The sequence below is a fragment of the Sebastes fasciatus genome, chromosome 11 (genome assembly GCF_043250625.1).
Source record: "Sebastes fasciatus isolate fSebFas1 chromosome 11, fSebFas1.pri, whole genome shotgun sequence".
NCBI classification, from domain to species: domain Eukaryota; kingdom Metazoa; phylum Chordata; class Actinopteri; order Perciformes; family Sebastidae; genus Sebastes; species Sebastes fasciatus.
Window position 1 is genome coordinate 8,039,795 of NC_133805.1, and position 12,676 is coordinate 8,052,470.

A 12,676-nucleotide genomic window follows, 5' to 3' on the forward strand; every position below is an offset into this window, starting at 1 on the left:
TCCCCCCAACCCCTTACCCTTGCGTCCCATATCCTGCCGGATGGAGTACAAAATACAAAAGAGGAAGAAGAGGTAGAGTGCGGAAAAGACAGAGAAAGATGCAATTGAAGGAGTAATCTTGTGGCTAATCCAACATTCTCTCCCCAAACAATTAAACACTGGTTTATGTCTGCTTATACTGGAGAGCACTGATGCACGCACACACTCAGACGGCGTTTTCAGAGAGCTAAAGTTTGCCGCGGAAAGCTATTAATCATAGGAAATCCAGATGAATACAAAGTTAGGGAGTCTAGTGATTAGTGATAAATTGCCTTGTATTTCCCCATAGGTGCTGTGTGTGTGTGTGTTTGTGTGTGAGGATTGCATCTTTGGTATCAGTGTGTGTGTGTGTGTGTGTGTTGGCTGATATAAGGGTGTAAAGCACTTGGGCTGAACCCTCGGGATATTATTATGCGGCTACGTGTGTGTGTGTGTGTGTGTGTGTGTGTGTGTGTAGGCATGTGTGTGTGTGTCTATGTGTCACATATGGTCTCTCTCTCAAAAGATGGGCCTGTCTCAACCACTCTCATCCCCTGTTACCGCGACGATTAATACATTTTAAAAAAATGTCCCCTCCACTTTCCCCCGGTGCCGGTCACACACACACACACACACACACACACACTGCCACACACACACACACACACTGCCACACACACTGCTCACTATTCAGCTGAGGTTACTGCTACATCAGCAGCACACACAGCGCTGCCTTTAGAGGCTGATCAATCTGTACTGCTGCTCGCACTGATGAATTACAGAAGTCAAGACAGAAAGAGAGAGAGAGGGAGAAATGGAGGGAGGGAGGAGGAGGAGGAGGAGGAGGAGGAGGAGGAGGAGGAGATGGAGGAAGATGAGAGAAGACAAAGATGTGTAAAAATGGAGAAAGGCTGAGTGGAGGAGATCAGGACAAAAATGAGGAGAGCGAGGAAAACGTGAGAAATAGGTCTGCAGTACAAATGAGATGGTCTACAGTACTTGGAGAAGAGGCCCATCACATGGATCTCTCATTTAGTCACTCCAGGTTCAAGGACAGACAGACGGGTGATATACAGGAGCTTGAAAATCACCCTTAATAGCAGCGACGCATGGATAATATTGACTTTAGCTGTGATATTTTGACGTACAGGAGGACTTTATGACCACGACCACGGCAGAGAGATGTTAGGCTTGAATAGATGTCTTTGTTTGGCAGGGAGCGAATGGAGACTTTCTGACATTGTGTTGTTTTAAAGAGCTGTCATAAGGGTTCCAGATTGATAATGCATGCAGTGTTTTCAGACAGTCGTGCCAAGAACTGGGGTCAAGTGAGCAGTATTTTATCACGGTGTATTGTTCTGATGCTCATTCGGTCATACAGTCAGACGTCTCTCAGTTCGTTCACGGTATCTTCAGGGAACTACATTTTAAAAACACCTGTTTTTACTTGACATGGTTTGTGTGGTATATTTGTGACCCATGAAACTTGTTAGTGTTATTTTATATGTGGAAAACATAGTACTTGTCAATCTGAGAATGAGATAGTACTTTAAGTTCCCTAAAGGTCTGAACACACTAGTATTTCAAATGGCAAGACTTCACAGTGAATGGAATCTGCCATTATTGGGGGTAAAATAAATCCATGTGAATCTTCCGTGTCAACTTTAACTTCAGTGTACTTTGAAATGCAAAATCACACCATTGACCAATAGAAATCTGTCTTGACATAGGCGACCTTTGAGGGAACTGAGAGTGGAAACTATTGTAGCTTACTAGCTGTGTTGCACCCACCCACCCATCCACTTTCATTTAACTGAGTCAATAGTACAAATAAGTCTTTTGAATAAACTGTGCTCATAAGTTTCTTGGATATAAGTCATTCAGCATGAAAATAGCATAAGAAAAAGAAAGAAATCTTAGTCAACTAATTGAGTAAGACGTGGCAGCCCTAATTTCTAGAAGACGTTCAAATTAATTTCTCTTTGCCCCTCAAAACTTTATTTCAGTCATAAATAATGGTTGAGTCATTTCATAATGAGCTATGGTTCTTGTTTGTTCTTGGTCGGTTCTTTCTTTTAGTTACAACATCTAATAAGATTTATTTTTAAAAGTTTACAGTTCTGACTCAACAAATTTGCACCAAATGTGTTCCACCGTAGTCAGTCTTGTAAAGGGATCATTGCATGGGTGGAATATGGTCTCAAAAAAGTAGATGCAAGTCTCCCTCAAAAATAATCCAAGGCACACTGAAGTATTTGAACAAAATTAAGGGTCATTGTGAGCATTCAGCAGTAGCTACTGCTAAATGCTCACAGTGACCCTGATGAAGACCTATGTTGGTCGCAACGCGTTGGTTATTTTAAACAATTATTGCCATGTAAAATTAAGGCATTTTAATTTTGTTCAAACACTACAGTGTGCCTTGGATTATTTTTTAGGGAGACTTGCATTTTGTAATTTTTTGAGACCATATTCAACCCATGCAATATGAGCCCTTCACAAGACTGAATGAGCCCAATACACCTGAAGGATCCAAAGAGCACCTGTATGTGATTTACCACAGAGACCCAGCAGCGCTTTTACTCCATTGTCTTCGTATTCCACCGTAGTATTTCAGCTTGACTTTCATTACTTTAACATATTGATGGTTTCACAAAGCGTGATTTGGCCCACATTGAAGCATCTTTTTTTGGGATTATTCCAATTAATCCCTTCAGTATGCAAAAACGGCATGTAGGCAGGAGGTCGGGGTGGATTGGTCGGTCAAAAAACACCAGACTTTTGCCCGGGAGACCGGTGTCCATACTCCGTGTGAAACCAGAAGTCAACGTTGAATTATTTTTCCTAAAACTAACAAAGTAGTTTTGGTGCCTCAGCCTAACCAAGACGTTTCCTTTGAAGACGTGTTTCTGGACATTCGTAGGAAAACGCACAAAAAAACGAGGAATAGCTCTTTGCAAGATATCATACGAACCCTTGTCTGAGGATACGTTGTCCAACTTGACTAATAAAAATGCTTACTAGGGTTAAACTTGATTATATACCACCATTATCTGCTTTGTCCACCACATTCTCTCACACTGATCGCTCCCTATCCTCCCTTTTATCAAGTATCTTCTGTGTCCACCCATCTTATTTCATTTTCTCACGTTTCCCCTTCAATGAAAACATGATTATACTTTAGAGTAGGTGGATTTACCCTCCGCTTGTGTCTCACACAATATGTGAAATGTATTTTTTCTCACTCCTTCCCTCTCCCCTCATCCTTGCCGGTGATAAATCCATAGCTATCTATGACAGCTTTGTTGCTGCCGGGAGGCCCCTCCTGCCTTGTTTGGCCGTGATTCCAGTCGACAGCTTTAGGAGCGTGTCTTTATTTAAGAGCTGCTGTAATTACACAGGCTTTAGCATATGTAGACGGCCAGATATGATTCAAACCACCACGACAGGGAGAGAGGGGAGCTCAACGGGTGAATGAGAAGAGAGATAAAACACAATGGCGGGAAGCGCAAGAGAGAGAGAGAGGGCGAAGGAAAGGGAGGAGATGGAGAGAAGGAGGGGAGGAAAGAGACAGAGAGGGAGAGATATGGTGAGCAGGGCAGACTGATAGAGCAATTGAGAGACGAGGAGAGGGCAGTCGGGAGGGGGGAGAGGAAGAGATATGGTTTGGCAAATAAAAGAGGAGCGCGGCGCTGCTGCAAACTGTTCGCCTTATGATGCCTCATTAGGGCTTAGGGCTGCAGATAGTGCCTGTTAGAGAGATCTATGGCCTCAGCGCTGAGAGAGAGACAGAAGGGGAGAGAGAGAGAGAGAGAGAGAAGAAGAGCATAGAAGAGGGACGGAGATGCAGATATACACAATAAAAACAACAAGGGAATGAAATGCAAAGATTAAAGCTGCTGTGTGCAACATTTCCCTTTAACATGATTTTCATATTACGTGTGATACTTGTATGATGACAACAACAACAAGTGACGCACATGTCAATTTCCCCTCCAGTTTTTTCAAAATAAAACTACTTAGTTTTAGAAAAAGATCAACTTGGTTAGGTTTAAGAAACAAAACTACTTAGTTAGGTTTAGGAAAAAGATCGCGTTATCTGATCTGAGTTAAAATAACACCAGAATTAGCATAACTTAAGTGCAGCCTGCAAGGATTCGCAGGAAACAATACATTAACATACTGTACAAAATTTGCAATGTGTCTATTACGCGTAAGTTGTGTGCATGCGCATATTGTTTCATTTTGTTGACCTGCTTCTTTAATCTACTTTATTATAAAAACGTAATGTGATGAATCCTCTCAGCCTGCAGTTTGTTTGAGTAGGATGTTCGCAGATATACAACGTGCTCGTCTTCTTCTCTTGTTGCCCCCCCAGTGGTGGATAAATATGGCATTTTGAACAGAACTCGAGGACGTTCTAAACGTTACCACCGGTAACCATAGATGTTGCCAAGTTAACCAAGCGTTTGTTTCTATCATAAAGAGCAAAAACATGAAAGAAATGATTTTTAGGGCTGTATCTAAATCAGAATTTTTTTAATTTGAATGAGATTTTTTTTTTTTTAATCAGATTTGGCTGTTTAATTCAAAGATTTGACTTTTCTATTCGTTCGTTTTTCTTTTTTTTCATATAGACTATCTGGCAATCAGAAAATCCATTGGCATGAGTTTCAGGGATGATTTCGACCACATTAAAGGTACTGTTTGTAACTTCTTACACGTATAAATCATTGCGGGTCGGTGTCCCATCCGCGCTCGTGTGTGGCTACGCTGTTTAGACTCAGACTCCAACACAAACTACACGGAAACACCAAAACTGCAAAGTTCAGTTCGTTCTCACTCGCTCTCTCGCTCCACCTCTCACGTGCATGCGCGCACAGAGTTAGTTTAGCTCTGAGAATATCTAGTGAATGTACAGTGGAATTTTGTGCAGAAATAACTGCTGCAGCTCCTCCAGACCAACAGAGGTTTCCAGTGTCTTGTGAAGTGACGGGGCTCCGGAGCGAGTAATGTTATCGTCCTCGACCAAAACTCCAGTGTCTCCCCTGTTCCTTCTGACCACGGTTGGGAGGCTAAAGCAGCAAAAGTTAACACTAGGATCAGCAGTGATTCATGGAGAGACCTTTCGTCTGGTCAGCTAACATTACTGCCAAGCAGCTGAAATATAGAGTGATATCATGGTTTTAGCTGACGTGTGTCGCCTCACTGTTTTGAGCGATGCTCGGTCATGTCTATGTAGAGCGAGCACAAGCGCGAGCAACAGGACGCTGACTTTCGTTGACTTAACGGCCACAGATGTTGCTCTTAACAAGCAATTTCTGATTCTTACATAGAGCCCCTTTAACATAGTCAAATATGGCCTGCCACAGGGACCTCTCCCTGGCGCTGGCTGGCCCTTGTCGGGCGCATTTTCTCCGTGCCGGTGCGCCACGACCGGCTCTAGGTCGGCTTAGAAAGGCCCAGGGTGAAGATGGCTCGTGGTTCCAGCTGTGAGCTTTACAACACCCCTCGCCGCTTCCTGGGGCCATGGACCTAACTGCTCGCTGCGCCCTCTCTCCCTGCGGGGAGGGACAAGGCCCCTTTGCTCCCGATGGACTCTCCTCGGTGCGTCAGGGGTCTGTGGCGATGTCTGGCGTGACTGTTTTGCCGTGTCATCACCATTCATATCTATACAAGCAATGTGTTTATGATCAAATTGTTTACAAGAGCACAACATTGTTCATAGAGCGCATTCGTGGCATAGTCCTCTGCCACGGGATCCCCGCTGTGTCAACACAATGGAAATGAATGAGGAGGCTACATATTCTGGACACAGTGTTAATGCCGTGTCTGAACGCGGCCTAATTTGACATAGCAACCATCGAGCAGAAAGAAAAAAGAAGTGCTAAACGCAGAACAAAGGACAGCGAGAGCGGGAGCAGAGCAGATAAGCAATCGGACACTGTCCAGGCGACGCCGACATAGAAAAGAGAAAGACCAAAGAGCACTAAAATAAATGTCTCCTTTTCTTCAGCATGTGTAAGAAAGATAGCAGATAGTATATCACCAGGCTCCACAAGCACTAATTAGGAGCCGGATTTTAACAAGCAGAGAGACACGGCGAGGCAGAGAAAGGAGGAGGAGGAGGAGAGAGAGAGAGGAAGAGACAGAGAGGAAGGCTGAAGGCGGGACCGTTAATCCACCGTCCATTGTCAGTCGTTACAGGAGGAACCGTGTTGGTTGTTTCGCCATGGGAGACGACCGTAAATCTGCGACGCAACCTTTTACACACACCGCGCTCACAATACGCACAGATGCAGGCGCACATGATACGGGCTGACACAAGTGTAGCCACCCAGTGACAGATTGCTTTCATCAGAGAGACCACACAAATCAACTGCCTACCACTCTCTCTCTCACACACACACACACACACACACACACACACACACACACACACACACAGTGAGGAAAGTATAATCAGTCGGCGTTTTGCTGCAGTTATCCAAAGTAGTAAATCAGAACCTGTTGTTTCCACTATGAAAGGCCAGCGCTTATCTGCCAGCTACAGGTGTAAGTGCATGTGTTTCTGATGCTTATCTTTATCTTGTAGCCACAGAGGGGCCCTTTGTGGGCTGTTGCTGATTAGCTGTCTGTACACATGCCCGACCGTAAATCTACCTATGTGAACCAATATTAGCGGTAATGAGGCATAAGGAAAAGGAAGAGCTCATATTTGTTTGTGTGTGTGTGCTAATAATTCCAGCGTAATTTCCACAGGGGGTCTAGTGCAGGTTTTCAGGGGAATTTATTAGGTTGAATCACAAGAGCCAGATACCTGCAGCCTTAGAGGAACTCGGAGACTACTAACACACACACACTGCATACAGACGTTCTTGCAGACTGAACATGAACACATGCATTACGCACAGCCACGGTCCTCACCCCTACGAGGATCTGGCCCTTCCCTAATCATACCATACGTCCAGAAACGTACAGAGTTCCCACTGTCCTGCACACCTGCACACACAAATCACAGCTCCACACCTCCCACTGCTTCTCCCAGGCCTAAACATGCACGTTCTTCATCCTAACCACCGGTCATTTCCCTAACTGCCGCTTACGTCGCCCCGGAGGATCCCCTCTAGCTGCTGATCACAGACATGACGGGCTGTTGTTAGGCATGCAGGACGCCAGGCAGGACGCTCTAGAGGACGTGGTCCGAGGAGACTCAGACTGTATTAGAACACCTTGCTGTGATCTTCAAAGGAATGTTACAAAAGAGCTTGTGCTCAATGCAAAATATTTTTCAGTGATCTTTGTCCCTTGTCATGTAAAATCTCCCAAAATGAACATTCACTTTTTATTTAATATGAATGATGGTAAGAGAGGATGCCTTTGCTCTTTTCTCCTAATGTCCAGAAAACTGGATTGTGTCAGGTTCATAGGTACAAGACCTTGACCATAATGTAATCTGTTGGTGCAAGTTTTTGTTTTTGCACATATTTCAACCCGATATCACGCCAAAGCGTGTAATAGACCCGCCTGTCCACCAAAGGATAGAGTGTCAGTGTCACGCGTGTATGAAGGTGCAGTTCCAGTATGGGGCGACAGAGCCACTTGGTTAGGTTTAGGAAAAATGTCATGGTTGGCCTTAAAATAAGTACGTAAACTAAGTACAATACTTACGGAAACAACGTAACGTAAGTACAAAAACGTAAATTACAAAAAAAACACAGTTTTTTGAAAGTCCTGTATTTAGTGGGCCAATCCCACCGCTCTGAGCGTAACATATTTACATATTACTGCATTTACATAGCAGTCAGTACAAACTACATGACCTAAAATTAACACGGCAAAAGCAAGAACAGCATACTTATTTCATGCTTTAGCCTTATCGTGTCATTCATACGACTTTTCGTGCAACCGCGCCGCTAATTTGTCACTATAAACATAAACTTTGTTTTAAACATTTTTTTTGGTAGCGCAGAGTGGGAATATCAGAGCTTTTTTGCTGACAATAGCTGCAGCTGGTAACGAGGTTGATGAGAGCCATGAGAGTGAACCAAAACAGTAAAGTGGTGTGCTTTAAAACCAAAACAATTAGCTAAAAAGACTCAAAAGCGCTCTGTAGACATGAGGGTAGCAGAGTCAGGTGATAATCATCTGTGGGTTTATCTCTAGGAGCTGCCCCTTTCACATTACACATACTCATTTTTTCCATTGTTAACATTCAAAAAAATCCTTTGTGCACCTTTAAGTTTTAACTTCCTGTGCATAGAGATGTGTACAAATCTGCCACTACACTTCCACTTGTGCAAACAGGTTGAATCTCAATTAGTCGGGTGAAGACATCCCTCTCAGTCGCAGTGAAGGTTTCTGTTGCTGGACATGAAAAGTGACTACAATGCATTCCCACTAATAGGGGTTTAACTGGGTGCGAAATGTTTGGTCTCCCTCTCATTGTTCTTCCTAATGGGACCTATTGACTGTTTGTGCAATCAGAGTACATCACTATGTATGTACAGTAGATTAGAGACTAGAGCAGCAGCCTCGCCGCTCTCTTTACATCTATTTATCTTTTTCTACGTTTCTGTTCTCTTTCTCAGCTCGTAATTTGCACTTCGAATCGAAAGGTGCTTCATACCGGCGTAACTGTCGGGAGAATTACCGCTGTTGACAAAGCGGTTTACGATACATAATGATCAAAACAATACAAAGAAATGATTAAGGTATAATGCAATCATTTATGCCGCCTTTGTTTCTCTTTGCATATCTTCCCCTCTCTCTGTACAACAGCAGGTAAACAGTCTTGTAGCTTGTAGTGGTTATGTGATTCAGTAGCGCGGCGCGTCTCCGAATGGTAATTTGCAGAAATGAAAACTTAATCAAGCATGCTGCAGAAGTGGCCCTGAATAATTTAACAGTGAGGGGAGAATGAGGGAGTGAGGGGGAGAGAGACGGGAGGAGGAAGAGGAGGGTTGTCAGCGAGGAGAGGAAGAGGAGAGTGTCTTCCTTCTTCCTCCACTCCATCTTTACTTTTCTACTTTAGATCTTTTTTTGCCATCTTTTCTTTATTTCTTTCATCTTTTATTTCCTTTATCTCTTGTTATCTTCTTCTTTCTTCCCTTCTTCCTTTAATTTTCCCTTCCTTTCTTTCTCTTTACCTCCATTTGTTTCCCCTCCTCCATTAGTTTTTGTTGCTACTTACCTCCTTTCTCTCTCCTTTCCTTAAGTATTTCCTTTAATACTCATATTTTCCTCCCTTACCCTGTCTCCCATCCTTCCTCCCATCTTCTCCTGTTTCCTATCTCTATTTCCTTCCCTCCCTTCCTTCCGTCTTTCCTCCCCACATATGCTCCCGTCTTCTGTGATGTACTCGTCTGGACAGTGTATAAGCAAGAAAGAAATCTTAATTTGGAAGAGTTTATCTTTGTCAAATGCTTTCTGAGAGGGTAATTAATTACTTAGCCCCAGTTAAACTTTTAATATCTTCCTTCTCCCTCTCCATCTTTGATTAATTTCTCATCCCGGGGAAAGAAAGACTTTCATTAATACTAAAGCCATTAGTCTTCCAGCAGGAAGAGAGCCCATATTTGGTCGTTACAGATGAATCCCTAACCCCCTAAATGATTAGAGAGCTACAGAATAAACATTTTTCTTCTTTCTGCCCAGTCTGGGAAACATGTCTGACAAGTGCCAGTACAGTGCTCCCCCTCCCCCACAATGTTTCTCCTTGCATGTGTATAGGCAGCCATTCATATCACACACATTTCAACTTTATGTATGTATTAGAATGATTAATATTGACCCTTAGTGTCACTCTGAGCATTTAAAGTTTATTTAGGTGAATATAAAACATATTAATTAATTAACAGGACTATTAACTACTTCTACCACTTCTACACTTTTTATAAAAAGAGCAAAATTAGAGACATTTAAACTACATATTGTATAAATTTACAAATTTCTGTCAAATTTAAAGTCATCCTCTACTCAAACACGTGTTTTGCTTATTGTTACTTCACCTGGATGTTTGAGCTTCACTGTGCAGAATGATGTGTGAATGTGCAGACAAATCTGCTGAAATCGAGGTCCGTCCGAATATTTTTTCCCCCCCCACGAATGATCCGCAGAGGTGTGCTAGTATTCATCAGAACCAACAAAATAAGTTTTTATAAATTTCCCTGCAAATTGAATCCGTGCTTGGTGTGAAAACAGCTTTAAATCTGAGTTTTACACGTGTGCCTACCAGCAGAATTTGTGACATCACAAAAGGAGTGGTTGTCCTTTAACTGCAAGGTTGGCGGTTCGATTCCTGGTTCCTACTGTCTGCATGTCGAAGTGTCCTTGAGCGAGACACTGAACCCCAAGTTGCCCCCCTTGCGCTTCACAGCATCTCACTGCTCCTAAGGATGGGTTAAATGCAGAGGTTAAAATGTAAACTTTAAAACTTTATTACATTCCTCATATATATCCAAGTACATATAAATTGAAATAGTGTGATGTGTAAACTTTAAACCTCCTGTGCATATTGAGAATGGCCTTTTTAGTGAAGTAGGAGACATATTGTGTCCAGCAGTTAAACTTTTGAAAAGAAGAAAAGATATATTTGCACATTCAAGATTGTGGATTTTTAAACACGGGAGAAGGAGTAGATGCAATTTCAAGATTTTTACTTTTTTTCAACTCATTATTATTCAAAGCAAAGTATTTTTATGTGGCTAAAATATGTTTGGAGGGGATCTTTAACTTTTTGGTTACAGCATTTTTAAGCAAAAAAGGACAGACATTTTAACTTTTTATACAGTTTTCTGACAGATTTAATATTCTGAAAAGCGGTGACTGGTTCCTGTTTTCATCTCTAGTTCTGTCTAGTTCAGACTTATTCATCTTCACCTGCTGTGAAGCATCTCAGTAATAGTTTATCAATGTAAAATAGCATTTTATTATTTCTAATAGAGGGTCAAGCTAATCTGCTGCAGGACAATTAGTCAAATATGGATTAAAAATACAAACATATTGTCATCTAGCTGCTCTCTCTCTCTCTCTCTCTCTCTCTCTCTCCCTTTCTCTCTCTCTCTCTCTCTCTCTCTCCCTTTCTCCCTTTCTCCCTTTCTCTCTCTCTCTCTCTCTCTCTCTCTCTCTCTCTCTCTCTCTCTCTCTCTCTCTCTCTCTCTGTCTAGTCAAACTATATACTTTGGCAGATTGGAGTGAGAATGAACTGCAGCCCCAGACGCTAGTTTGTGAAAGCTCTGCGTTCCTCCTCCCTAATGGAAATTAAGGGCCATGTATGCGTGTGTGCGTGTTTGTGTTTATGTGTGTGTGTGCGTGTGTGTGTGTGTGTGTGTGTGTGTGTGTGTGTGTGTGTGTGTGTGTGTGCGTGCTTGCGAGAGACATGCCATGCTTTTGTGACAAGGCCTCGCCGGACTCAGATTTTATTAAGTACCCTTTAGACGAAGAGAGAGAAACAAAACAAGGGAAAAGTCTCTCTCTCTCTCTCTCTCTCTCCCTCCTTCACTCTCTCTTTCTCTCTCTCACACACACACACACACACACACACACACACACGCACGCACACGCACACACACACACGAAGACCAGACTCAGAATTTTATTAAGTACCCTTTAGAAAGAGCGAGAGTGAGACAAGAGGGGAAAAGTCACCGGCAGCATGGTAATCAGGCCCGCTAACCGAGACACCAAGAAAAGAGGGGAGTTTGTTAAAGGAGAAAAGAAAAGACAGAGAGAGAGGAGGGAGGAGGGGGGGAGAGGATGGGGGGACGTTTTCTGAACACTTTTCTTTTTTTTTTGTAAATCCAAAGAAGGGAAAAAAGAGAGTTAAAGAAACTTTACATGTGAGCAAAACACAGTTTTTCTTTGAGAGAATGAAAAAGGAAAATGTCAGAAACAGGTGTTTGCTTTGACACACAGACCTTCTCTCTTTGCGTATTCATGCTCTTTATCCATCTTTTAAAGGTACTATATGTAACATTTTACATGAATTAATCCCTTTACATCGACAATGTGTGAACGGATTGTAACACAACTTAAAAACTGAGCCCTTCCTTGACTTTCTTGGTTGCCTATAACGGCCTGTGGACTGATTTCTGTTTAAAGGACTTTGTTAGCTGATGTAGTAATTTGCAAACTACAAGCTAGTTAGTATGGAGCCAATGGTCCAAAGAAAATATAGGTACATTACAGATTTTATTAGTATTTTTATTACATTACAGATTTTCTTTTTCTTTAAATGCAATCTGAGGTTTATAATGTGTTTGTTTTGGTAGCATTTTGTGGTTTTTGATAGTAAGTAGTGTGTGTTGGCAAAATGCTGAGAAATAACAGAGTTGTAATACAGACAGACATACACGCATGAAAGATGGACATGAAGTGGTGTGGAGAGCAGGAGGAGGACAGGGAGTGACAGGAGATAGTAGCAGGAGGAGAAGGAGGAGTAGCTGACCGATACCTTGCATGACTGCGCTTTCCCTAGAGGAGCCCTGCCACACACACACACACACACACACACACACACACTGAGCGACGGCTGGTGTGCGGGTGGCTGTCTTGTTGGCAAGGGTTTCTGATTTCACGGCCTACTGGGTGGTGGCATTCAGCTTCCATCAGGCACCCCTCTTTCAGCCTTTCACACACACACCCCTCACACACACAC

At 42.7% G+C, this 12,676-nt stretch overlaps 1 protein-coding gene across 8 annotated transcripts in view; it reads left to right on the forward strand.

Annotated features, from left to right (window-relative positions):
* rnf220a (ring finger protein 220a) overlaps positions 1 to 12,676 on the forward strand; it is a 203,637-nt gene that overhangs the window by 39,653 nt on the left and 151,308 nt on the right. For 4 of the 8 annotated variants that reach the window (XM_074650285.1, XM_074650280.1, XM_074650283.1 and 1 more), the window contains exon 3: positions 4,656 to 4,718. The exons of the other annotated variants lie outside the window; for them this stretch is intronic. In XM_074650285.1, coding sequence (XP_074506386.1) covers positions 4,656 to 4,718 — 63 coding nt within the window. The remainder of the gene's footprint in view (positions 1 to 4,655; positions 4,719 to 12,676) is intronic. 8 annotated transcript variants of the gene reach the window in all.